This window comes from Monodelphis domestica, chromosome 2 (genome assembly GCF_027887165.1).
Source record: "Monodelphis domestica isolate mMonDom1 chromosome 2, mMonDom1.pri, whole genome shotgun sequence".
Lineage (NCBI taxonomy): Eukaryota > Metazoa > Chordata > Mammalia > Didelphimorphia > Didelphidae > Monodelphis > Monodelphis domestica.
The window spans coordinates 223,621,216-223,649,085 of record NC_077228.1 but is presented as its reverse complement, the minus strand read 5'-3'; the positions used below and the strand labels follow the sequence as shown (position 1 = coordinate 223,649,085).

The window sequence follows — 27,870 nt, the reverse complement described above, 5'->3', positions numbered from 1 at the left end:
AAAGTTTTGAAGTGACAATTGTTCTATTGTTGAAATAGCATGTTAACCAAAATGGTGTTTCACTTATATGGCATTTTTCTTCTTCAAGATTCCCATAAATGTCCATTCAAATTTTCTGAAGATAGACAAAATTCTGGACTATGCCAGTTTGGATACTTTTTCTCTTTAAGCCAGAAATGGCTTGGATTTGAAATATTAAATTAATTTTTAAAATTTCTTGAATACTTATGGCTAAATTTTTGAGCAAAGTATTCATTTTTTTTCATCTTTGACATAACAGAAAGCAAAAAACTGAAGAGAATATGAAACTTACTTTTGCCATCAAAGGAAATAGCTGCCTTACCTTTCTTGTCGTGCTGCCGTTGGAAAAAGCTTCACGATTTCTTCATGGAGATGTCTCACTTGTTCAGGTTCCTTGACTTTTATTTCCAGTAAATAATCTTTGCCAAATTTGCTTTTCAGATGTTGAATAGAACCAATGCATCTAGAATAAGGGAAATGGGAGGAAAGAAAGAAAGAGAGAGACAGAGACAGAGACAGGAGACAGAGAGAGAGAGAGACAGGAGACAGAGAGAGACAGAGAGAGAGAGAGAGAGAGAGAGAGAGAGAGAGAGAGAGAGAGAGAGAGAGAGAGAGAAATTTACTACCTCACTTACTGCTATTATTCCACGGGCAAGAGATCCAATTAATCAAAAGGTGAGTAGAGTGACATAAGAATCTTTTTTGTTATGGCTTTGCCTGTAAGATTGTAATGGGATATTCACCCACCGTAGCTCTCCTGATACCATAATGGCAACTCTGTCACACACAGCTTCAGCCTCTGCCATGTAATGTGTGGTCAGGATAGCCCCTCTCTCCTTATCCTTAAAGATTGCTCGAATAGCTTGCCTACAGTGAAATCAAGTAAATGTGTGCAATTAGGAGAAACTCACTGATTTTTTAAAAAATGGACAAAATAAAATGGAATGATCACAGAAAACACATTTGCCTAGGCAGTTCAAATCAAATGAAAGGGAGAATGATTCTGGAGAGGAGAAATGGTGGCCTGGCAAGGGAACAAGAAGGATATAGATGCATGAATGGAAAGAATTGAATTGAACCAAAAATGGTGAATGAGGATAGTTTCTCTGGAAAAATGGCGGAAATCATGTAAAAAAGAGAGAAATGAATTAATAAAGATATGAAAATAAACTTAAGGTATGGAAGACTAGAGAAAAAACAGCAAAATCTTTGGAGATTTATTGGAATATCAAATGAGTTATTTATTTGGCAAAATTTAAAATGAGGCCTACTTCATAAATCTCAGGGAAATCACTGGTGCTGAAAGGGTTTCCATAGAGCAGACAAATGAAAATTAATTAGGAAATTGAACTTTTAAATGCTCAATTTTCATAGAATCAAGCAGAAGGTTAAAATCCAAACAGATTTTGTTTGGTCTTGAATTTTCTTATAATCCTCACCATATTTGTTGCTGTCCTTCTGGATCCATTCCAGTTGATGGTTCATCCAGAAGCATGACAGCTGGATTTCCCAGGATACTCAGAGCAAAGCACAACTAAAATGTAGAGAAATGTAATTAATGACTCTCCTCACCATAGCAAGGCTCAGAAGAATGTCAAACACATTGCATACCTTTCGAGTTATGCCTGTTGACAGTTCCTTTACTGGAACTTTCATGTAGTCCTGAAGTTTGAAAATGTCCTTTAATCTGATAGAAAATGCATTGGTTGGAGAAATGACAATTAAAGCAACTCTGAGGTTCTACCTCACACCCATCAGATTAGCGAAGATGATTAAAAAAAATAATAATAACAAATGTAGGAAGTATTGTGGGAAAAAAAGCCATTAATGTATTTTTGGTGGAATTGTGATCTGGTCCAGACATTCTTTTGCAGCAATTTTAAATTATACACAAAAGGTCATGGAAGTGTGCATATACCCTTTGGCTCAACGATATCACTCTTAGATTTCTATCTCAAAGAGTTAAAAAAATTAGGAAAAATACCTATATATACTACAATGTTTAAATTGACAGGATGCCCAACATTTGGGGAATGACTGAACAAATTATAATAATGAAATAATAAAATGTTTTTTTGTGAAAAATAACTTAAGAAGTGAAGAAAGGAATGGTTTCAAAGAAACCTGAGAAGACTTATATGAAGAAATGCAGCATAAAGTGAGTAGAATAATGAGAAACATTTTTACACTGGTAACACTGTAAAGATGAACAACTTTGAAAGATTTTGGAAATACTGTTCAACTAACTGACCAATGATAAGGCATGCTGTCTGCCTCCTGACAGATAATAGACTCTAAATGGAGAATAAACAGATTTTTGGACATGGTCAATGTGAGAATGGCTTTTGTTTTTCTATGCATATTTGTTACAAGGTTTAATTTTCTTTTTAGCATGGGGATAGGAGAGAAACTAAATGCTTGTTTCTGAAAATCAAAAGGAAAAAATATGCTGAATCAGGCTCTTTGATGAATGATGGACCCTGGAAGAATGTACACAGAAAAGAGAATAAATACAATGTAGACAAAATAGTTATTTTCATTCTGAAAATCTCATTTCCAATCATCATGAAGTGATCCATTTAGGAGCAAGAGAGGAGTTCTGGTGCTTCCTGAGAAGACTCTTGGCTTTCTAATTTGCTTCTTATGAACATTAAAAATATTCATTTCCATTTGCCTTGATCAGCTAAGTTCACATTTCAAAATTTATTTCCTATTGGTTTTTGTAATAACAATCAATCAACTGGTACACAATAAAATGGGACCAGTCTCAAACTGATCACTTAGGGTCAACCAGACTTCGGGGATATTATCTAAAATCTTCATGCCTGGTTTTATATGGAAACCAGAACTACATGTTCTCACCATTATCCTAAAGCAATAAATACCTACTTAAGTGAATCTGAGGTAGGAATTTAAAATCATACTTTCTTAACAGTAATACTGAATTTTTTTAAATGCAGATACTTTTTTTGCCACTTAGTTTTGTATATTGAAGGTAAGCACTTCTTTCACCTCACCCTTGTTACAATTCTGTCCTGTCTCTTCCTCCAAAGAACTAGTATTATTTCCCTTTTTTTACTATACCGTGAAATAGTGACCATGGCATCTTTCTTTTTCATCCCTTTCACTGCAGCATAGACCTCCAGATGTTCTCTCACTGTAAGGTTTTGCCATAGTGAATTTTCCTGAACACAGTACCCAAGGATATTGATTGTCTCTTCTCCTTGCTCACTTGTTTTGCTTCCTTTCAGAATCACCTACAGAAAACATGCACATTCAAATTCAGTATGCAGTTTTAAAGAACACATATTTTTAAAAACTCATTATGGACTTGGAGACAATAAATATTCTATTCTACAAGGATCTCTCTAAGTAAGTTCAAAGATGCTCATTACTAGTTTTGCCATAGAGGGTTGAGTTTTCTACCATATTAATTCTCTCACATGATCTATTAAGTTGAAGTGACTTTGAGACATATCAATAGAGAGAATATCTATTGAAGAGACATCACAGATCTTTAAAAAACTGAAGTATTTCACAATGTGTTAAAAATAATCAATATGGACTTCTGGGTAAACATGGTGGCAGTCTAGACATAGGACTCTTCTTCTCCCCACCAGCTACCAACACAGACTACCTCAAAAAGCCCCCCAAAACCTCCAAATTCATAGGGATGAAGGGACTATACAGTAGGGTGCAGCAACAAAGGTATGTGGGATTTGGGCATTTCCACACCATAAGGGGGTGAAAAAGCTCCCACCAAAATGCAAGCTGATCCACCCTCCCCCAACCCAACTATGGAGCCAGAGCCAGCATGCACAAGAATCAGTGAGTAAGCAAGGGGCACCTCTGGAGTGAGTGAGGGAGACCTTTGGGTCCTTGGCAGCTGACTGAGACTTCTGAGGACCTACCCCTGAGAGCAGACAGACCTGAGGCCCAGTAGTCTGAGGAGAGCAGACCATGGGCACCCATGCAGGGAGATAGAACAGAGAGGGACAGCAAACAGCGGAAGCTGCAGATACTCTAGAGCTGGCCTTAGCGAAAATCCTTGCTCCTTAGCTCCATACACAGAGAGTCTGCCCATCTCACTCAGATTTCTGACTGAAAATAGCACCACAGTTATGTCAAAGAGTGCTCAGGAACAACAACTTCCCAATTTCAAGAAAAACAAGAAGAAGGGGTTGACCCTGAATAATTTTTACAGAGGAAAATTCCAGGCTACAGAGGTAACAGAAGAGGAAATCCAAATAATTGCACCAAAACCTTCCAAAAAAAATTGAAAATGTCTACAAGCTCTTGAAGAATTTAAATTGGAGCTTATCAAAAAAGATGGAAGTCTTCTGGCAAGAAAAGTTGGAAATAGTTCAAAAAGAAAATAACAGTTTAAAGGACAAGAACTCCAAATTGGAGAAGCAGCTGGAAGCCACAAAAAGCAGTATAGACCAAATAAAAAAGGAAATTTAAAAGATTATAGCAGAAAATCAAAACATTAAAGCAGAAAACCAGGCCATAAAGACCAGAATTGGGCAAATGGAAACCGATGATCTTGCAAACCAGCAAGAATTAATAAAGCAAAGTCAAAAGATTGACAAAATAGAAGAAAACATAAATATCTCACTGAGAAGATGACAGATCAGGAAAACAGATCACAATGAGACAAGTTGAGAATCATTGGTCTACCTGAAAACCCAGAAATAAAAAGAAATCTTGACAACATGTGACAAGAAATCATCCAAGAAAACTGTACTGATGTTCTTGAACAAGGGGAAAAATAGATATTAAACATCCTCTACACTAAATCCTCAAAAGACAACCCCCAGGAATGTAATTGCCAAATTTAAGAGCTTCCAAGCTAAGGAGAAAATTTTACAAGAAACCAAAAAGAGGCAATTCAGATATCAAGGAACACCAATCAGGATTACACAAGATCTGGCAGCTTCCACACTAAAGGACCACAAGAGTTGGAATATGATATTCAGAAAGGCAAGAGAAGTGGGTCTTCAAGCAAGGATTACCTATCCATCAAAACTGATTATATAGTTCAAGGGGAAAGTTTGGGCATTCAACAAAATAGAAGAATTCCAAGTATTTGTAAAGAAAAGAACAGAACTAAGTGGAAAGTTTGATATCCAAACACAAAGATCAAGAGAAACATGAAAAGGTAAATAAAGAAAGAGAGGGAAAAGGGGAATATGGTTTTTTTTAATCAAATTTTCTTCATTAAAGGCTTAAATAAGATCAAATTATTTATATTAGTATTGTGAACTTTAGCTTACTCCACCCTACTTAGTCTAACAAAAACAAGAGTGTCTACACCCATACTTAAGGATTAAGTATTTAGGAGGATGGCCCATGACAGACATGTGCTAGAAAATGACAAATCAGAAACAACTGACAGATCCCTGGGTTGTCCTAAGTCAAGCTTAAGCTACCATTGGCAAATATGAGACATAGGAAAGTGATGTAAAAACTGTATATATATATATATTTTTTTTTTCGTGTCACTTCCTCTCCCCAGGCTCTTTCCATGGAGAGGTGGTTCTGGTGGCAGCTTGCTGAGCATTTCGGCATCTTGGCATGGTGGCAGCTATTGTCTGGGGTTGGTGGTGAGTTTTCGTTGACACTATACTGCGAGAAGTTTAGTAGCCTAGTTATTGCGAGGCATCTACACAGAGTTCTCTCGGAGTTTAGGCTAATTCTTTTCTCCTTTATCTTCCAAACACTATCCTCTTAGAAAATCCTCTAATCTTCTTCAAAGACCTCATGGTGGAGATCTTTGAAGTCCCTCTGGCACAGGCCAGGTGGGAGAAATCCTATACCCTCTTTCTCTCTCTTCTCCTTAATTCCTTCCCTCTATATTAATTAATATCACCATAAATTTCCAAACAAACTTGGGTAATTTATTTTGGATTTTCTCTGGTGACCAATTTAATTTAGATTAGGTCACAACCCTAAAATTATCCTTACAGTCTATGGGGAAAATGTTATCAATAACTCTCAAAAATCATTCACAACACTAGCAGTAGCAATTAGAGAAGACAAAGAAATTGATTGTATTAAAATTGGCAATGAGGAGACCAAGCTGTCACTCTTTGCGGATGATATGATGATTTACTTAAAAAATCCTTGGGAGTCAACCAAAAAGCTAATTGAAATAATCAACAACTTTAGCAAAGTTGCAGGATACAAAATAAACCCACATAAGTCATCAGCATTTCTATATATCTCCAACCCACTTCAGCAGCAAGAATTAGAAAGAGAAAATTCCATTTAAAGTCACCTGAGACAATATAAAATACTTAGGAATCTATCTGCCAAGACAAACACAGGAACTATATGAACACAACTACAAAACACTCTCCACACAATTAAAAATAGATCTAAACAATTGGAAAAACATTGATTGCTCATGGGTAGGATGAGCTAACATAATAAAAATGACCATCCTACCCAAACTCATCTATCTATTTAGTGCCATACCCATTGAACTACCAAAAAACTATATTACTGAATTAAAGAAAACCATAACAAAGTTCATTTGGAAGAATAAAGGATCAAGGATATCCAGGTAAATAATGGAAAAAAATACAAAGGAAGGTGGCCTTGCAGTCCCAGATCTCAAACTGTATTACAAAGCAGTGGTCATCAAAACAATTTGGTACTGGCTAAGAGACAGGATCAATGGAATAGACTTGGGGTAAATGACCTCAGCAAGACAGTCTATGACAAACCCAAAGACCCAAGCTTTTGGGACAAAAACCCACTATTTGATAAAAACTGTTGGGAAAATTAGAAGACAGTGTGGGAGAGATTAGGTTTGGATCAACACCTCACACCCTAAACTCAGAATGGGTGAATGACTTGAATATAAAGAAGGAAACTATAAGTAAATTAGGTGAACACAGAATAGTATACATGTCAGACCTTTGGGAAGGGAAAGATTTTAAAACCAAGCAAGACTTAGAAAGAGTCGCAAAATGCAAAATAAATAATTTTGACTACATCAAATTAAAAACTTTTTGTACAAACAAAACCAATGTAACTAAAATTAGAAGGAAAGCAACAAATTGGGAAGCAATCTTCATAACAAAAACCTCTGACAAAGGTCTAATTACTCAAATCTATAAAGAGCTAAACCAGTTGTACAAAAAATCAAGCCATTCTCCAACTGAAAAATGGGCGAGGGACATGAATAGGCAATTTTCAGTTAAAGAAATCAAAACTATTAATAAGCACATGAAAAAGTGTTCTAAATCTCTTATAATCAGAGAGATGCAAATCAAAACAACTCTGAGGTATCACCTCACACCTAGCAGATTGGTCAACATGACAGCAAAGGAAAGTAATGAATGTTGGAGAGGATGTGGCAAAGTAGGGACATTAATGCATTGCTGGTGGAGCTGTGAATTTATCCAAACATTCTGGAGGGCAATTTGGAACTATGCCCAAGGGTGATAAAAGACTGTCTGCCCTTTGATCCAGCCATGGCATTGCTTTGTTTGTACCCCAAAGAGATAATAAGGAAAAAGACTTGTACAAGAATATTCATAGCTGCACTCTTTGTGGTGGCCAAAAATTGGAAAATGAGGGGATGCCCTTCAATTGGGGAATGGCTGAACAAATTGTGGTATCTGTTGGTGATGGAATACTATTGTGCTAAAAGGAATAATAAAGTGGAGGAATTCCATGGGGACTGGAACAACCTCCAGGAAGTGATGCAGAGTGAGAGGAGCAGAACCAGGAGAACATTGTACACAGAGACTGACACATTGTGGTACAAGAGAATGTAATGGACTTCTCCAGTAATGACTTTGCAATGTCCCTGAACAATCTGCAGCGATCTACGAGGAAAAAAAAACAAAAAACAACTATCCTCAAGCAGAGGACAAACTGAGGGAGTAAAAACACTGAGGAAAAGCAACTGCTTGACTACAGAGGTTGTGGGGACATGATTGAGGAGAGACGCTAAATGAGCACCCTAATGCAAATACCAACAACAAGGAAATGGGTTCAGAGCAAGGACACGTGATACCCAGACGAATCACGCGTCAGCTAGGGAAGGGGTGGGGGGGGGTAGGAAAAGAAAATGATCTGTTTCCAATGAATAATGTATGAAAATGACCAAATAAAATGTTTAAAATTAAAAAAAAAACAACAAAAGAAAAAAATCATATTCACTATTATAGTAATTAGAGGAATCATTCACAGGAAGAGACTGAGGTAATAAGTGCTATAAGATAATATGCAAAAAAATAAAAAGGGAGGGGGAATTGGAGATGGCACCAAGAGATACTTGAAGAAATAAAATAAATAGGACAATCTTTATCACACTAAGATACACAAGGGAAGGGGAGGGGAAGAATACTCTTATAAGAAGAAGAGGAAGAGAGTGCTAATAGGTAATGCTTAAACCTTACTCTCAGTGAAATCAGTTCTGAGAGGGAAGAGCATCTAGATCCACTGAGGGTAATGAATTCTATCTTACCCTACAGGGAAAGTAAGAAGGGAAAACTAAGGGGGTAGGGGGGGCAGGGAGTACAAAAAGGGAGGAAAAGAAAGGGGGGAAGGAACTTAACAGACCCTAAAAAATAAGAAGGGAACATAAAGGCAGGGGGCAGAAAGGGAAGCTTATTAAGGGTGGGGATTAGGGGGACTGATTAAAAGCAAAACACTGGTTTAAAAGGACATAATAAAAGAAGAAAGGACAGAACTAGGAGAGGATATCAAAATGCTGGTGAATACACAAGTAGCAATCATAACTTTGAACATAAATGGGATGAACTCACCCATAAAACAAAAACAGAGTGGATTAGAAATCAAAATCCTACCATATGTTGTCTGCAAGAGACACAGTTGAGGCAGGGAGACACTCACAAGGTTATAATTAAAGGTTGAAGTAGGACCTATTGGGCCTCAACTGATAGAAAGAAGGCAGGTGTTGCAATCATATCTGACAAAGTCAAAGTAAAAATCGTTCTGATTAAAAGGGATAGGGAAGGTAACTACATCCTGATAAAAGGCAGTATAGACAATGAGGAAATATCAGTAATCAACATGTATGCACCAAATGGTATAGCATCCAAATTTCTAAAGGAGAAACTAGTGGAGTTAAAGGAGGAAATAGATAGTAAAACTATACTAGTGGGAGACCTGAAATTACCACTATCAAATTTAGATAAATCAAATGAAAAAATGAATAAGAAAGGTAATCTATCTTTCTAACTTTCATCATCCTTTAAATTACTCCTCTCCTTATACTCCATGAATCAGACAAATTGGTTTATCCTTTTCCTTTACTGGCTCTCATGCTGTTCATTACCTTTACTTTTACTGTCCTTAAGCTTGAAATACTTTTCTTCTTTCTTATCTGATGACTTCCTAGCTTTCTCAATCTAATGATAATCTTCTCCATATTTTTTCCTCTTGATAATGATCTTATCTTGTCAAAACTTCTATAGCACAGTTGGGATTTTGGGGGTAACTTTAATTCTTTTATCACTGTTACATTGTAGATTATGGTTATGTGTGTATCTTATTTCTCTTGGAGATTCTTAACTCCATCAAAGTAGGGATCAAATCTTATCTAAATTTCACTCATGCCCTAGTGCTCTGCAAATAGCAAGTGTTTAATATATATTTGTTATTGCTTGTGTACTCAGGGTCTGAGCTTTAATTGCTCTGTGTCTTCATGTCTGGGCAATATCATATGCCAATAAGTTTTATTTTGGATTCTATTGTAATAGTTTCCCAAGAAATTAAATGGGATTTTTTGAGAGTTTTGTGGAAGCTGCAGACAATACCCAAAGACAAGCAGTTGAAACAGAAAAAGTTTAGAAATTATATAGCCTTTGACCAAACACTTAACATAAATTTTATAATAAGGCACTCTGAACATCCCATAAAAGAAAAAAATTCAGGCTTCATCTCTGTTATGAAGGGGTGGGCAAAATATTTTATGCAGATTTTCCATATCAGGGGGCACCAAACCCCTAACACCTGTGACATGGAAGTGGTACCTGTATTCCCCCTTTTCTCCAAATATTTTATAATCATTGTCTTTTATGACTTTGAATCCTCAGCACCTAAGACAGCATTATACATATATAAGACACTTAATAAATGTTTGATGATGATATCACTGTGGATAATTCATATTTCCTTTCACTGACTCTTTCATCACTACTAACAGAAATATGAGTCCATATTTCTCTCCCTGTCCTAAATTTAGTTTGTGAAAAAGATTTGCTTTTTAAAGTAAAAGTAAAGTAAAAGACCATTTACTATAAATTGAAATTTGAAAGAGAAAAGTTCCTGGAAGTTTTTTTTTATCACTATTTATTCTATTTCTAATATATTCAACCAAATATTTCTCTTCTTTTTCTCTCACCTTCCCTGCTGTTGGTCTCGTGTCTCCAGTTATCATCCTAATAGTTGTACTTTTACCAGCTCCATTGTGTCCCAGCAGTCCCAGTATCTCCCCTGGAGAGAAAAGTGAATGATAATCAGGGAAGGTGCTTCCTGACTTCCTGTGCCTTATAGTTTCATGTGAAAGTTGCACTTTTATTCTTATGAATAAGTCTGAAGCTGACTTGTTTTGTGACTTGGTTTTTGATGAATGGCCAGAAACAAGCATGTTACTGAGTATGGGGAGTGTTCCTGTAAATATCAGGGCATTAAGTAAGCTGTGAGAAGGGAATCAAATCAGCAAATGCTGGATATTTTGCCATGATCCTAGATGAAATATGGCCATACATGGCTCTTGGGTTATGTAAAAATGGAGATTTTGAACCCTAGACTTCGATCCCTATATGTCCTTGGTATTTCCCAGAATTCCCTATAACCTCATGCCAACGTGGGGACATAGGTGAGATTATAGGGAATTCTGAGAAATACCAAGGACTTCTGAGGATTGAAGTCTAGGGTTCAAACATCTCTATTTTTTACAGTTATTGAATAAATTATCTAGAAGCTTAGATGGAAACCCTGACTCTATCAGTAATAAATGTAATTCTTACTATCTAACAATCATTTGCCCAGTAGCCCTGTTTGAAGAAGAAGCATAGGTCTAATCACTTCTTGAATAAGGTACCTATATCAAAAGGATTCTCATGGACCCTGCAGTCCTTCAGGTACCTCTATTGCTAACTTGGGGAATGACCAGCAAGATAACAGATTGGCAATTTCTTCAGATCCCTTTAACTCTCATAGTGTTCCCTCTGAAAAGGCATCATACAAAAGATCTAGAAAAATTTCAATTGAATCCACCGAACAAAGAAGAGAAACCCCCAGTAAAATCCTTTTGAGTTAAGACCTTTTTTTACGCAGAAAGAGATATTTCTTGTCGCCACTTTCTTCTTTCCCTTTGCAAAACATCTTGTCTTCTTGACTTTATATTCTTTTCTCAGACAGCTGGCAATAATAACAGGTTTCTGGAAAAAAAAAACTAGAACTTGATTTTCCTTTTAGTGCCTTAGTTAGATGTTGTGTTCTCCCTGGCTCTCAACTCATCTTGTCCCAGGTCATGGACCAAATTAGTTCAGATTGAAGTCAGTGCTTAACTGACATAATTGAAGATATTGTTCCAGTTTGTGGAATAGATGGAAATTTCACTTTCCTATGCATGAGTGTACAATGGAACTAAATAATGCCTTCTTTGAGTCTGTTTTTCTTTATAATATATATTTACACACACACACACACATATATACATATATATATATATAATTTATACTCTCTATATAGAATTAGGTTAAGGAGGCCTCATCACAGCTTACTTTAACAAGAGATCAAAAGCCATAGACCTGATAACTGTTTACCATTCCTTAGAATATGCCTTCTCCAAGTCCTTTGACTCACCAAGGCTTTTTGGATTTTTCAAATTATTTTTTCCTTAAAGAAAATTTTCCTCAAACAGAAAAATAAAATACCATATTCCTTGCTATTACTTTGAACAAATCAAAGATTGTTTGCGCTGCTTGAGAGAATCCAGTCCTGTAAGCATTTCAGTCAACATCTGCACATAACAGTTTTTTTACCTCATCCTCATTGGAAGCATTCAGTGCCCTAAGAGTTCTAGCTCTTTCTGCCTGAACATCTTCATCTTCATCTTCTGGTTCTTCAGGGTTGATACCAGCATCATTATTTGTTGGAAAAATTCTACAAAGGACAAAAAATTGTCACAACTATTGTTTCCAAATATAGCTGATATATAAAATTTGTATTCCCTACTAATTTTTATTTTTTGCTTACAAAGATGTTGAACTATTTTCCCTTCTGTCTGCCTTAATTTCCTCAACAATAAAATGGGAACAATGACAGTACTTTCTTCCCAAGGTTGTTGTGAGGATACAAGACATATTTGTAAAGGGCTCAATGAAGCATAATTAATACTTAATAAATGCTGGTTCCTTTTCCCTTACTATATTTCTTCCTCTCCTCCCAGGCAAACTCTGTAGAGTCAGCTTTGACTCTTACCTCTCATATTCCCCAGATACAATTTACCACTAAATGCTATCATTTCTCTCAACTGTCTCTAAGATTTTCTTGCTATTTGTTTAAAAACAGACTTCTAGTTCATCTCATTTACATCCATTCATTTTTCTCCCAATTGCATTCTATCCTTTTGCAAACCACTGTCATTCTAATTTTACCAAAATTTAACTTGCTTAGGACTTAAGGATCGTGTTCATCATCTACTACATTCATATTTAAACTGAACCCATCTATATGGTACACAAAATGCTCCATAATTGGACTCTATTCCCTTCATCCAACCTCATTTCTCAATATTCCACTAACACAGATCTGTATTCCAATCAGATTGGTTTTGTTATTGTTCTCTAAATATTTATTCTCATTTCTCTCTTTGCCTTTGGCAATGTTGTATCTATGAACTGACTTTCTTCCTTTTTTGCATATTGAAATTCCATGTATCCTTCAATGTCCAAATCAAATTCATATATTAGTCATTCAATTTGACAAGCATTTGTTAAATGCCTACTATGTGCCAGGCAATGTACTAAGTCATGGGGCCAACACAGAAATGAAATGGTCACTCCTCTCCAGGCAGTTACCTTTTCCTGGAGGGATACAGCATGGACACATAAATAAACACAAAATACATGTCAGCTCCTTGAGAACAGGGACTGTTTTTTTTTTTACTTTTTCTCTTATCTCCAGTGTTTTGCATAGTATTTGACACAGTAGATCCTTATTCAATGTTCATTGATTGGCTACTTTACAGAAAACTAGAGATTCTATTAACTAGAGGTGAGGTGGGAGTACATTCAAAATACAATGGTCCCCATGTTCAAAATCCCAGAGGCCATGAATAAGATGTCTTGAATAAGAAACAGAGCTAGCCAATTTGACTAGAAAGATTGTTGGAAAGAGAATAATATGAAAGAAGGACTAGACATGTGGGGGCCAGACTATGGGGGTTTTAAATGTTAAGCTAAGGATTTTATATCAACTTAAAGGAAATAGGAAATTTTTTGAATGGGCAGTTATATAGACATTTATATTTTTTAGAAATATCTGTTTGGCAGGTGTATAGAGGATGAATTAGAGAGGAAAGTGATTAGAAATAGGAAGACTAAGAGGTTATTACAGTAGCTTAGATGAAAAGTAGGTAGAATCTGAATTAAGAAAGACATTGCATGAGCAGAGAAAATGGGATACGTTTAAGAGAGATTTTCAAGGAAGAATCAGTAAGGTTTAGAAATTAATTAGATATATATGTGAAGGTGAGAGAAAAACCAATGATAATTCCAGGGTTCTGAACCTGAATGAAAAGGAAGATGTCCATGATGTCAAGGGAATCACTTAAAATGCTTTCTAATTTCTTCAGATGCTTGAGATTTGTTTTTCTAACCACAATGCAACCTTCTTGAGAAGAGTTCTTAAAATTTTCTTAAGAAAATCCAACTGATTATTTTACAATTATTGTTTAGGTGTTTCAGTTGTGTCCTATTTTTCGTGACTTCATTTGAGGTTCTCTTGGCAAGATAATGGAGTGGTTTACAATTTCTTTCTCTGGCTCATTTTTCAGAAGAGGAAATGGAGGTAAACAGGTTTAAGTAACTTGCCTAGGGTCCCACAGCTAGAAGGTATCTGGGACAAGATTTGAACTCAAGTTTTCCTGACTATAGACCTGATTATCCTCTACCTCACATAGCTATATTCTCAAACACTTAGTAAGAAGCCACTCACTACCCAGACAGTCCTTCTGGTCTGATGGTAAACCAGTAGACAATACTATCTGTCTCATTGTTATGAGTTGGGCATTGACATCTGACCTGTCATTGTACTCATAATTCCTAGACTTTGCCACCTATTCTTCCCCTGCACTCTAAGGAACATCTAGGCTTTTCCACTCCCCCTCCTACACAAATGAACTCAACTATTTGTGTTGTATCTTTTAATTAGAATGCATTCTCCTTGAAAGCAAGGTCTGTTTCTCATTTGTGTTTGTATTTCCAGTGCTTAGCACAATGCCTGGTCAATTTAAGAAATGCTTTTCCTTTACATTCAAATCCATTCCACTGAATTTGTAAATTAAATATTGAATTTTATTTTCCTCCTTGCTAACCTGAAGATAGGATCCTTTCCCATGGATTGCTTTCCGTATTTCATTTCCAGACATCGTAGAACAAAAAGGAAAATGATACAATGGAGAAAAGGCTAAGGATAAAGAAAAATATAGTAACAATATAGCAGAAATTATTTGCATATTTATCTTAATATGATTTTAGCTTTTCTCTCACCAAGAACGAACAGGAAAAAACCCATTCAAATAAATTTGAGTGGTAATATGTGCAATACAAAACCCAACCCAGGTGTTCTGCTTAAAAGAGTAGTTAGACATAGTTCTAAAAAGTAGTTTAAAAAATTAATGCAAACAGTAGGATAAAGGTGATTATAATTACCTCACATTCCTCAATAGCTGCACAACTCACAGAGCTGCACAATTCTTACAATGGATTGTATTTGAATGGGTTATATTCATGAAAATTTTCCCAAAAAATTGCTCTAGGTTTTATAATTTTTTATATTGGACCAATGTCAATAAGGGACAGTCACCAACCAGTGATATGAAAAGAAAAAACAAACAAACACCATAGGAAATAAAAAAAAAACGCTGAAGATTTTCCTCTAAATAATTATACTTTCTCCATATTCAACACTTTCAAATTGATTATTTTTGTCATATATGTATATGTATATATATGCAAATACCAACATTCCCAAACATCAAAAATCATGCCTTTGTAAAACTTTTCATGTCAGGACAGTTAAAATGAGGCTAAATGTATAATATAGTAAGTGCTGCCACTTTAAATATACACATTTCCAAATGAAAAAGTCTTCTTACTATGAGAATTATGAAGAAGATGATTATGTTATTTCCATGTTGGTCATAATCTGGATTGTCATAGTTTACTAATTTGTCATAATTGTCCTGCAAAAGGAAAACCATGGTTAAATTTATCTACATCATGAACTGTATCTCAATATATGCATAGTGCAAACAATAAATATTTCTGTTCAATTCTTCTGTGTGTCATGGCATAGATATTCCTTGAGCATAGAGAAAAAACTTATCTACTTGCTCTTATATTTGCAACCTACACTTGACTCAGATCTCTGGCTTTTCATTGAAGTTTTAATCTCAGAGAATTACAAAATTATAATGTAAGCAATGTTTGACATTACATTCCCAAATGCCCCTTTCTTTTCCCATTTCCTTCTTTAGTTCCACCCTCCTGTTGCTAGACAAGCAGAGCTCCATCCTTCTTCCCCTAGCTATACCTAAGCAGGAGAAAGAACCTAACTTATTTATGTCAGTTCTGACTGATGTGAGTCCAAACGAGAGACTAATGAGGTTAGAGTAGGGTGGTATAGATGAGTTTTATTGGAGGAAAGGAAGAGGTGATGATGGGAAGAGGGAGAAGTGGTATGGCAAGACTATTGGAGGCAAAGAGGGGCAGGGAAATGGAGGAAAGAAGGGCAAGGGAGGAATGAAGGGAAAGAGCAGTGAGAGAGAGAAACCTGATGCCAGGAGATGTGTCTGAAGGGTCTTGTCTGAATGAGAGCAGGAGAATGAGGGAAAGGGGCAGGGAGGAGGGAGATGGTCATCAGTAAAGATGGCTGCTGGATGTAGTATTTTATTTATAAGGTGGTTGTCAGGGATGCAGCAATCTGTATTGCTTCTATTAGTCAAGGTGGGCTACTAGAGTACAGCTCATTGAATGGTCCTGAGAGGATGGGGAGTCTTGGTCTCTGGGGGGTAGGGAGAAAGTTCCCAGGCTGCTGGTCAGCCATGCAGGTCCAAAGAGGAATGGACAGAGTCTTGGTGTCCTCCCAGGCAGGTGTTAGAGGGGAGGGCCTATGAATTTTGGTAGGAATTAGGGGGAGAGGGGTTTTGGTCCCATGGTCTATCCATTTACACTAAGATTACAAATAGATTCAGGGCTAAATGAGATACTCATCTTCCAGAAACATTTGAATCTTAAGTAAAGTCATATCTTTATATAAAGAAATACAGGGGGCAGCTGAGTAGCTCAGTGGATTGAGAGCCAGGCCCAGGGATGGGAGGTCCTAGGTTCAAATCTGGATTCAGACACTTCCCAGCTGTGTGACCCTGGGCAAGTCACTTAATCCCCATTGTCTAACAGTTACCACTCTTCTGTCTTGGAGCCAATACACAGTATTGACTCCAAGACGGAAGGTAAGGGTTAAAAAAAAAAAGAAATATATTTCATTTTATACAATTTCATACCTCAATAATGTTTCTAGGCAGGGGATACTTCCTGGTGGTAGTTGAAATCACATCAGCTACTTACACTACTTACACTGCCTAGGAACTTGCCTCCCTTATCCATGACCCTAAGGCAGTAATTCTTAAAGATTTTTACCCTCTTTTCATATCATGGACTTATTTAGCAGTTTAGTGAAACCTATAGACTCCTTCTCAGATTTAAAAACAAACGTATAAAATATAACAAATAGATTTGTAAAGGAAAAAATTTATTCACATGTAGTCATTAAAATATTTTTTTAAAACCATAAACTGCAGGTTAAGAACCATTGCTTTAGAATCAGTTATTGGGGGGCAATTCTATATACCTACTCCAACCACTATATCACAGTTTTGAGAGGAAGTGTAATTCTTTCCCCAAACAGAAAAAAAATACAACAACAATGGAATCCTTACTCCTATTGGTTCATAAATTTGATCTCTTCAAGGAGGGAAAGGAATTGTACTCTTCAAGCCAGACAGTTACTCAAAAAACTTTTATTAATCTCTAATTGAGTGCAAGTCAATGCTAAGCAGTAGACTCTCCTAAAATCACTTGGCTAAAAATCCTGTAAGAGCTGGACAGTACCATTTTGCAGTGGTTTTTACTGAAGCACAATACTTTTTTCCAAATATTCAGACGTTCAGTGATGACCAAGTGTCTAGTGCTTACCTTTATAATTAAGTTTGTACATTCGAATAGTGTGAAAAATGGTATGAATGCAACAAAACAAATGGTAGCAACTGAAGTGAACTTGTTCATTTCAATACAGAAAAATATGAGTAAGGAAGCCTGTAAGAAAATATCACAAAAATATGAGTAGAAATTCAATATTTTATGTATTTTCATCCTTTAATTCTTCATATGGCCCCATTTTTCATAATATTATAGTGAGTATTGCCTCAGGTTGGTAGAATATTTTCCAATATCTAGCTCCTACTAGTCCAGATTAATTTCATATTTTTCCTGTTTACATACTCTTTTCCAGTCATACTAGTCTACTTTTTGCTACCTAAACTCAACATTATATATTAAGCCTCCTTGTTCTCTTTATTCTCTATTCTGACAGTATTGAGAATTTAGGTGACTTGCTCATAGTCATACAGACAGTATATGTCAGAGTCAGGACTTGAACCCAAATATTCATGGTTCTGGGGCAGTTCTATCCAGTACTCTATGCTGCCTCAAAATATTTATAGCAGCACTTTTTTGATAGCAAAGAATTTAAAATTAAATATATATATATATATATATATATATATATAAATAGGTGAATGATTAAACAAATTTTAATACTTGAATGTAATAAAATAGCATTGTACTTTAAGGAAAAATCATCACAAGAGTATATAGAGAAGCAGAGAAAGACTTGTACTATTGGAATTTTTAATTCTTTTTTATTCATTTTATTATTCAGGGTTCTGGGCCATTCCTCCCATAGATTTTATTTAACTAAAATCTGTATTCTGTAATGTTATTAATATTGACATTACCTGACCAAAACCTGACTACTGGAATAATAATTTGAAGGGAAGACTATGTGGCATTTCTTTGGTAAAAGTCAAAGGGGAGTTAGAGTTCCTAAAAATGATTTAGTTATTTGTCACCTCTTATAACTAACTTTATACAGAAAAATTTCCTATATACTACTGTTCCAGTTTATGTTGGTGACATGTAAATCCTTCCCTTCAAATCTGCCTACTTGTGAACCCTCTAAATCTATTATAATCTGTAAACTGACTTGTTTTACTTATGAAGTGTGCTTAATCAGGCTCATTTAGGTAAAAAAAATAGATTATGACTATTTAAATTCAACTTTTATGACAGTGAAGGTGTATGGATTATGGATCTTTTTTTCTTTTTACTTTTTTTTAACTTTTATAGGCTAAGAAGAATGTACAAGACTGCAATATGTAAAAGGATTATTTCTCTGTAACCCTGATGTAGTTTTGTCATTAAGAGGCCTTGTTAGAATCCTATTCATCATTCAGATTTATTTATTTATGGTCTGAGATCTGAACTGCTTAAGCATAAAAATAAAACCTAGGTTTTTCTTACCTCTATAATTTCTACATTAGTGTAGATATTACCCTATTGAACCATATGAACTCAGAAAGGAGATATTTCTCCAATAATACCCATGTGAACTGATAGAAAGTAAAGTAGATAGGAATAAAAAAAAACCTATATATGCAATTGTTTACACAATGTAAATGCAAACAAGAAAATAAGACAACCCGGATGCTTTGAAATTAAAATGGTCAAACCTGATCCCCAAAAAGGGGCATGAGAAAATAACTTCCTTTCTCCTTTTCAGAGTGCTGAGTGTGGAATATTGATTGTCATGTCATATTGATATGCTGGTTAATTTTATAGAATTTTTTAACTTCCTATTTTAAGATTCTTTATTAGAAGAAGTGGAACTTTTGAAGGAGAAGAGGAAGGATGCATTGAGGAACTTAGGATTGTAAACCTTAAAATTTCTTAGACTTATAAATGTTGGAAATTTCTCCATTGGGAAATTTCATACTTGAAAAAATTCCTATTGATAATGGGTCTTGGCTATTGGAATGTGAACCCCATTGGCATGGGAGGTTCCTCCTCCTCCCTTCTTAAGATTACTTTAGGACAGAAACCTTTTGCTGAACAATGGAAAGGACTTTGACCTATGCTTAAGCATAGAACAGGAATTTCTTTGAGTCATGATTGATTTTAGAATTGATACAATGGAGATACTTGGAATGACAGAACCAAGTCTTGGAAATTGCAATCTCCACCCTACTCAGTCCTAACAGGATTTAGGAAGGGCTGCAGCATAGATCAAAATTTAATTATTCCAATCTCTACCCTACTCAGGGTAACAGGATTTAGGAAGGGCTGTAGCAAAAGATCAAGATTTAATTATTTGAGAATATGACCTCCAACAGACATGTGCAAAGCCACAGACCTCTGGGCAGTCCTGGGTTAAGCTAGAGCCACCATTGGCACAGGGAAAATGATGGACAGTGATTGGTAGATGTGAGAACTGAGGGGAGGGAACTTGGATGGTTTCCTTAAAGATAGAGGGGTCTGAGGACTGAAGGGGTGGTTGGAGAGTTTTTTGGCTCTGAGTGGTTGGAGAGGTGCTCTGAGAAGCTTGCTCTGAAGGAAGCTGGAGGTGGAGGCCCCGGAGACTGTTTCTCCATTTTTGTCACGTGAGTAATAGGGACTGATCTCCTTTCTTTGCCCCAGCTATCTAAGGGCTTGGGCCTTTTCGCCCAGTGTAAACAGAGAGGGTATTTAAGCCCTATTTCCTTCTCTCCCCTTTCTCTCTCTCTCTCTCTCTCTCTCTCTCTAATTCCTTTCTTCCTCCTGTTTGTAATTAAACTCTACAAAAGGCTGACGGCTGACTTGAGTTTTCATTTAGGAATTACATAGCTGAATTCCTTGGCGACCTTAAATTAATATATATCAGTCTTTTAAAGTGATTTCCTTGTCACAGGATGCATAAAAACAAAAAACTATTAATAAAATTAATTTTTCACAAAAGAAATGGTCATCTTAGAGAGAATAGTTACATTTGAAAGGTATGGTCAGAACCTATATTACAAGCAGTTATATATGAAAGAAGTGAGAAGAGGAAGCAAGGAAAGTAGAATTTTCAGGGAATTTAATTTTGACATGGAGGAGAGATATAGGAAGAGAACTCCAGTGGATGGTTAGAGTTTAAGTGATTTTTTTTTAAGGATAGGCAAATATTGGCATCAGCAAATATCAGCAAAGAAAGAGATAATAGACCAAATGGCTGGGAAAACATATAAATATTAAAATTAACAATTTTATACTATCATTTCATAAAATTTAAAGCTGTTTATAACTTGGCAGAGTTAGGGTAGTAATAATAGCACTTATGTAGTATTTTGAGCTTTGCAAAGCACTTTATTATGAATATTATCTCATTTTATACTCACAATAAACCTTGGAAATGAATGCTATCATGCTCATTTTACATATGAAGAATCAGAGGTAGAATGAGGCTAAGTAGCTTGACCAGCATCAAAGGGCTAGTAAATATCTTTTTTTTTTTAAGAAAAAAAATTCTTTTAATTAAAATTTCTTGGGAAAATAATGATTTACATTGAGAATAAAACTGTCTTTGCATTTTTGACATTATTGTTTTTTAATTTGGACAATTTCAAACATTATTCCTTGGTTACAAAATCATTTTCTATTACTCCCTCCCCTCCCCAAACCCCTCCCATAGCTGAGGCACAATTGCACTGGGTATTGCATGTGTTCTTGATCAGAACCCATTTCCATGTTGTTGGTATTTGCACTAGGATGTTCATTTAGAGTCTACATCCCAATCATATCCCCTTTGACCCATGTAATCAAGCAGTTGTTTTTCTTTAGTGTTTTTACTGCCACAGTTTTTCCTCTGAATGTAGATAGTGGTTTTTCTCCTATAACCTTCTGGGTTGTTCAGGATCATTGCCACTAATGGAGAAGTCCATTACATTTGATTGTACCACAGTGTATCAGTCTCTGTGTACAATGTTTTCCTGGTTCTGCTCCTCTCACTCTGCATCTCTTCCTGGAGGTTGTTCCAGTCCCCATGGAATTCCTCCACTTCATTATTCCTTTGAGCACAATAGTATTCCATTACCAAAAGATACCACAATTCATTCAGTCATTCCCCAATTGAAGGGCATCCCCTCATTTTCCAATTCTTTGCCACCACAAAGAGCACAGCTATGAATATTCTTGTACAAGTCTTTTTCCTTATTATCTCCTTGGGGTACAAACCCAGTAGTGCTATGGCTGGATCAAAGTGCGGACAGTCTTTTATCGCCCTTTGGGCATAGTTCCAAATTGCTGTCCAGAATGGTTGGCTGGTAAATATCTGAGGCTGGTTTAAACTCATGTTTTCCTAACCCTAAGTCCAGCATTTGATCCACAACCTGTTAGTAAAATAGCACTGTTCTTCACATTTGTTCTATTCCCACTGCAATTACAAATAACAGGATGCTGTCCAAATCAAGTACGAAGTAGAGTTAGGAACAACTGATATATTCAGATACTGTTAATTCATTGTTATAGAACTACAGTGAGGTTAATGGTGATATATTTCAGAGACTTCTGCATATTACAAGAATTCAAATCATTAAGACAGAGTTATAGATTATGCAATAATGTGGAATAATTCCATACAAATAGAAATCAATAATTTGTTTACAAATATACTGAAGGGAAGAAAGGAAGTATTCAAGAATAGATCAGAAAAATAGAGACAGAAATAAACAAACCATGAACCTGACATACCAGGAAAACTGACTTTATAGAGTATTAAATTCTATCAAAAGCTCATTTGAAAGATAAAATATCTGACCTTGGTACTTCCTAGGAGACAAAAGTTTTTTTTTTTTTTAAAGAAAAAAAAGAGTAGGGACTTCCGGTCAAGATGGCAGCTTAGAGAAAGCTAAAGTTCAGAGCTCCAGAAACCCTTCCTTACCGATCTCAAACTGAATGCTCCTAGGGCACCAAAATTCAAAACAAACAACAGAATAGACCCCAGGAACACTCCTCCTGGACCTGGATCAAAAGGTATGGCCCCCCAAAAGTCAGAACCTCAGATCACTAGGATCTATGGGGTAGGCAAAAGGAAGGTCCCAGGACCCATCCCCACCAACCCAGACACTGAGTCCGAGGCAGCAGCAGGAACTTCAAGGCAGGCAAAAGGGTCTCGGGAGCTGGCTATTCTGAAGGCCGCACCCTGAAAACAACCTGAGCCAGTCGTGGGAGCACCCAGACATCAGGGAAACAGAGAGAGATGGGGGAAGCCTGTAGCCCCCTGACCAGATCCTTCCATCTGAGTCTCACCGAAGGTCCCTGCCTCAGGGCATACTCAGTCTGAGGTTAATCCTATCACCAGCCCTCAGAGCTCCTGGATGCCACAGCCCCTCCCCCTCAGAGTGCAGGCTCCTCTGGCCAGCAAAGGCATTGAAATATATCTGAGAGTGTCAAGCCAGGCACAGAGCATAGAAGTAAGGCAATAGAGAAGCATTAGGAGGGAACTGAGGAGGGTAGGAACACTGAAACACTGAAACACTAGCAATTCCAGGTTTCCTGGGGAAGACAGACTATTTGCTTGGGGCTAAAGCCACTGAACACCAGACAGATAACAGAAGATCCAGCCCCCCTCACTCAGATAGAGATGGCAAACAGCACAGAAGCAAAAAAGCTTCAAAACAACAAGAAAAACAAGAAGGGGGCAATTTTGGACACATTTTATGGAGCAAAAATACAAAATACAGAGGAGATAGAAGAGGAAATACAAGCAAATGCTCCGAAACCTTCCAAAGGAAATGGAAACTCTCCATAAACTTTTGAAGAATTTGAATCGAAAATGATCAAAAAGATGGAAGCTTTCTGGCAGGAAAAGTGGGAATTAATGCAAATGAATTTCACACAACTACAAAACCGGTTTGACCAAACTGAAAAGGAAAATCAGACTTTAAAGGTCAGAATTAGGCACCTGGAAGACAAGAGCAGGTAAAAGAACAAGAATCAATAAAGCAAAGCCAAAAGATCAAGAAATTAGAAGAGAACATAAAATATCTCACTGACAAGGTGACAGACTTGGAAAATAGAGGAAGAAGAGACAATTTAAGAATAATTGAACTACCAGAAAATCCAGAAATAAACAGCAAACTCAAGATCATAATACAAGAGATAATCAAAGAAAATTGCCCAGAGATTCTAGAACAAGGGGGCAATACAGCCACTGAAAGAGCTCACAGAACACCCTCTACACTAAAAGTATGGGCATTCAACAAAATAGAAGATTTCCAACTTGTAGTATATCAATTTTTTTTTGCTTTTTTTCTTTTTTGTCATATGGCTAATACTGAAATATATTTTGCATGATTTCCCATGTATAAGAGATTTAAAAATGTTTCTTTCTCAGTGGAAGGAAGGGTAGAAAGGAAGGAGAGAAATGAAAACTCAAAATTTTACCTCCAAAAATGCCAAAAAATACCAAATTTAAAAATATTTCTTGATCTCTCAAACACACAAATGCACACATGGATAATGTGTAGAAGGGGATGGAAAAGTCCTCTGTGATTTAGCTTAAGCTAAATGGGTTTTTAATACTCTACTTATAAACCAAAAGACAACTAGAACTCCATTCTGTCCTGATCATTGTATTTTATTGGTTAGCAAGTCTTTTGAGTTGAAGTTGAATCCTGACTAATTTTCACAATGGTAATTTAGGAATTACCATGAGAGATACATATTTTGTAGTGTTTTCCCCCATGCATTTTTTTTTTACTATTCAAGGAAAACAATATTTAACCATTAAACCATTTAACCATTAATCCTTAAAGATGGAAAATGTAATATGACCCAGGTTGCTGCTCTATGATTTATATTATAAAATGTAGGGAAATTTATTCATATAATACATCAAAATTGAATTTAGGAGTTTGTACAACAGATGCTATGATTTTCATATGTCTTGTTAATATGGAATCTCTCTCAATTAAAGTATATCATAAGCTCTCTGCAATTTAGAGATAAATCTCAGAGACTTACATAAGAGAAAGTGACTCATTAATATTACATAATGAAACATGTCAGAGGCAGAATTTCAATCCATTTCTTCCTAGTTCCAAGTCCAGCGTTTTTTCCACTGCATCTTATTGTCATTCATGATTTTTCATTTTGTTAGAATGAGAGCAGGGATTAAAAAAAATACTCGCATTAAGCACATTGTCTGCCACATTGTAAGTGCTTAATGATAATAGCTGATATAATAAATAGCATACAGCACTTTGAGGTTTGCAAAGCTCTTTACTAATACTGTCTCATTTTGATCCTCATAAAACATTGTCAGGAAGATGATATTATAATCCCCTTTTTGTTGATGAGGAAACTGAAGCAGGCAGAGATTAAACAAATTGCCAAGATCACATAACTAGTACGTATTGGAGATCGGATTACAACTCAGTGAAGTCTTTCTAACTATAGGTCATTACTAATGAGGCATGTGCCTCATTGATAAATGGTTACTGATTGATATTTGTGTTCACATATAACTCTAATATCAAAACTATAAAAGCATCATCTTTCATTTTATTGGGAGTTTGGGAAATGAAGTAGTGGATACATTCTCCCATAAAATTAAAAAATAGTTCATTAAATTTTTTTACTTGTGAAGTAATTTGTCAATAGCATCAAAATTCTGGAGAATTTTGTATTTGATTCCAAAACAAGTCAGTGGGTTTTTCTAAATATAAGCATATGTAAACAAGTGAGGATAGTCTTTTTTCTCTCATTTGATAGAATAATATAAAAACACTTTGATGAAAAGCAAGGAGTAGATCTTTCACATATAAAGATACACATGGGAAGGGGAGGGGAAAACTCTCATATGAGGAGAGGAAGAAAGCATGAAGTGGAATTACTTAAACCTTACTCTCAGTGAAATCAAATCTGAGAGGGAAGAACATCTAGATCCATTGGGATCCTGAATTCTATCTTATCCATTAGGGCAAGAAAAAAAGGAAAATTAAGGAGGGGGAGGGAGGAGGGAGTATAAAAAGGGAGGGAAGGAGATGGGGGAGGGGAAGTGAGCATAAAAAGGGAGGGGTTAGAAAGGGAAGCCACTCAAGGGAGGGGACTAGGGGGACTGACCTAAAGTAAATCACTGGTTCAAAAGGAGATAGCTAAAGAAGAAAGGTCAGAACTAGGGGAAGATATCAAAATGCTGGCGAATCCACAAATGACAATCATAACTTTGAACATGAATGGGATGAACTCACCCATAAAACCTGGACAAATAGCAGATTGGATTAGAACCCAAAACCCTACCATTTGTTGTCTTCAAAAAACACATATGAGACGGGTTGACACTCACAAGATTAGAATTAAAGATTGGAGTAAGACCTTTTGGGCCTCAACTGATAGAAAGAAGGTAGGAGTTGCAATCATGATCTCTGACAAAGCCAAAGTAAAAATAGACCTGATCAAAGGGAATAGGGAAATTAAATATATTCTGTTAATAGGGAGTATAGACAATGAGGAAATATCACTAATCAACATGTATGCACCAAATAATATAGCATTCAAATTTTTAATGGAGAAACTAGGAGAATTGAAGGAGGAAATAGACAGTAAAACCATATTAGTGGGAGACTTGAACCAACAACCACTATCAAATTTAGATAAATCAAACCAAAAAATAAACAAGAAAGAGGTAAAAGAGGTGAATGAAATCTTAGAAAAATTAGAGTTAATAGACATATGGAGAAAAATAAATAGGGACAAAAAGGAATACACCTTCTTTTCAGCACCACATGGCACATTCACAAAAATATATCATACAGTAGGTCACAGAAACATGGCACTCAAATGCAGAAAAGCAGAAATAATAAATGCCGCCTTTTCATATCACAAGGCAATAAAAATATTGATTGGTAAGGGTACATGGAGAGCCAAATCAAAAATTAATTGGAAATTAAATAATAGGATACTCCAAAATCGGTTAGTTAGAGAAGAAATCATAGAAACAATTAATAATTTCGTTGAAGAAAATGACAACGGCGAAACATCCTTTCAAACCTTATGGGATGCAGCCAAGGCAGTACGTAGAAGAAAATTCATATCCCTGAGTGCATATATTAACAAATTAGGGAGGACAGAGATCAAGAAACTGGAAATGCAAATCAAAAAACTTGAGAATGAACAAATTAAAAACCCCCAGAAGAAAACCAAACTAGAGATCCTAAAAATTAAGGGAGAAATTAGTAAAATCGAAAGTGACAGAACTATTGAGCTAATAAATAAGACTAAAAGCTGGTACTTTGAAAAAACAGACAAAATAGACAAAGTACTGGTTAATCTAATTAAAAAAAGGAAAGAAGAAAGGCAAATTAACAGCATCAAGGATGAAAAGGGGGATCTCACCTCCAATGAAGAGGAAATTAAGGCAATCATTAAAAACTACTATGCCCAGTTATATGGCAACAAATATGGCGATCTAGGTGATATGGATGAATACTTACAAAAATATAAATTGCCTAGACTAAAAGAGGAAGAATAAATTACCTAAAGAACCCCATATCAGAAAAAGGGATTTAAGAAGCCATCAAAGAACTCCCTTAGAAAAAATCCCCAGGTCCAAATGGATTCACAAATGAATTCTATCAAACATTCAAAGAACATCTAACTCCAATACTATACAAACTATTTGACATAATAAGCAAAGAGGGAGTTCTACCAAACTCCTTTTATGACACAAACATGGTAATGATTCCAAAACCAGGCAGGTCAAAAACAGAGAAAAAAAATTATAGACCAATCTCCCTAATGAAGATAGATGCAAAAATCTTAAATAGGATACTGCCAAAAAGACTCCAGCAAGTGATCAGAAGGGTCATCCACCATGATCAAGTAGGATTCATACCAGGGATGCAGGGCTGGTTCAATATTAGGAAAACCATCCACATAATCGACCATATCAACAAGAAAACCAACAAAAATCACATGATTATTTCAATAGACACAGGAAAAGCCTTTGATAAAATACAACATCCATTCCTATTGAAAACACTAGAAAGCATAGGAATAGAAGGGTCATTCCTAAAAATAATAAACAGTATATATCTAAAACCATCAGCCAATACCATCTGTAATGGGGATAAATTAAATGCATCCCAATAAGATCAGGAGTGAAACAAGGATGCTCATTATCACCTCTACTATTTGACATTGTACTAGAAACACTAGCAGTAGCAATTAGAGTAGAAAAAGAATTTGAAGGCATCAAAATAGGCAAGGAGGAGACTAAGCTATCACTCTTTGCAGATTACATGATGGTCTACTTAAAGAATCCTAGAGATTCATCCAAAAATCTAATCGAAATAATCAACAACTTTAGCAAAGTTGCAGGATACAAAATAAACCCGCATAAGTCATCAGCATTTCTATATAATTCCAACACAGCTCAGCAGCAAGAACTAGAAAGAGAAATCCCATTCAAAATCACCTTAGACAAAATAAAATACCT

At 35.9% G+C, this 27,870-nt stretch overlaps 1 protein-coding gene across 2 annotated transcripts in view; it reads right to left on the bottom strand.

Annotated features, from left to right (window-relative positions):
* The window catches only part of LOC100029119 (ABC-type organic anion transporter ABCA8), a 157,044-nt gene that overhangs the window by 14,559 nt on the left and 114,615 nt on the right, over positions 1 to 27,870 (bottom strand). For both annotated transcript variants that reach the window (XM_056817239.1, XM_056817238.1), the window contains exons 26-36: positions 17,493 to 17,612; positions 15,395 to 15,481; positions 14,612 to 14,703; positions 12,057 to 12,177; positions 11,333 to 11,450; positions 10,409 to 10,500; positions 3,106 to 3,278; positions 1,633 to 1,708; positions 1,461 to 1,555; positions 769 to 888; positions 344 to 484 (exon numbers count right to left, since the gene is read on the bottom strand). In XM_056817239.1, coding sequence (XP_056673217.1) covers positions 344 to 484; positions 769 to 888; positions 1,461 to 1,555; positions 1,633 to 1,708; positions 3,106 to 3,278; positions 10,409 to 10,500; positions 11,333 to 11,450; positions 12,057 to 12,177; positions 14,612 to 14,703; positions 15,395 to 15,481; positions 17,493 to 17,612 — 1,235 coding nt within the window. The remainder of the gene's footprint in view (positions 1 to 343; positions 485 to 768; positions 889 to 1,460; positions 1,556 to 1,632; positions 1,709 to 3,105; positions 3,279 to 10,408; positions 10,501 to 11,332; positions 11,451 to 12,056; positions 12,178 to 14,611; positions 14,704 to 15,394; positions 15,482 to 17,492; positions 17,613 to 27,870) is intronic.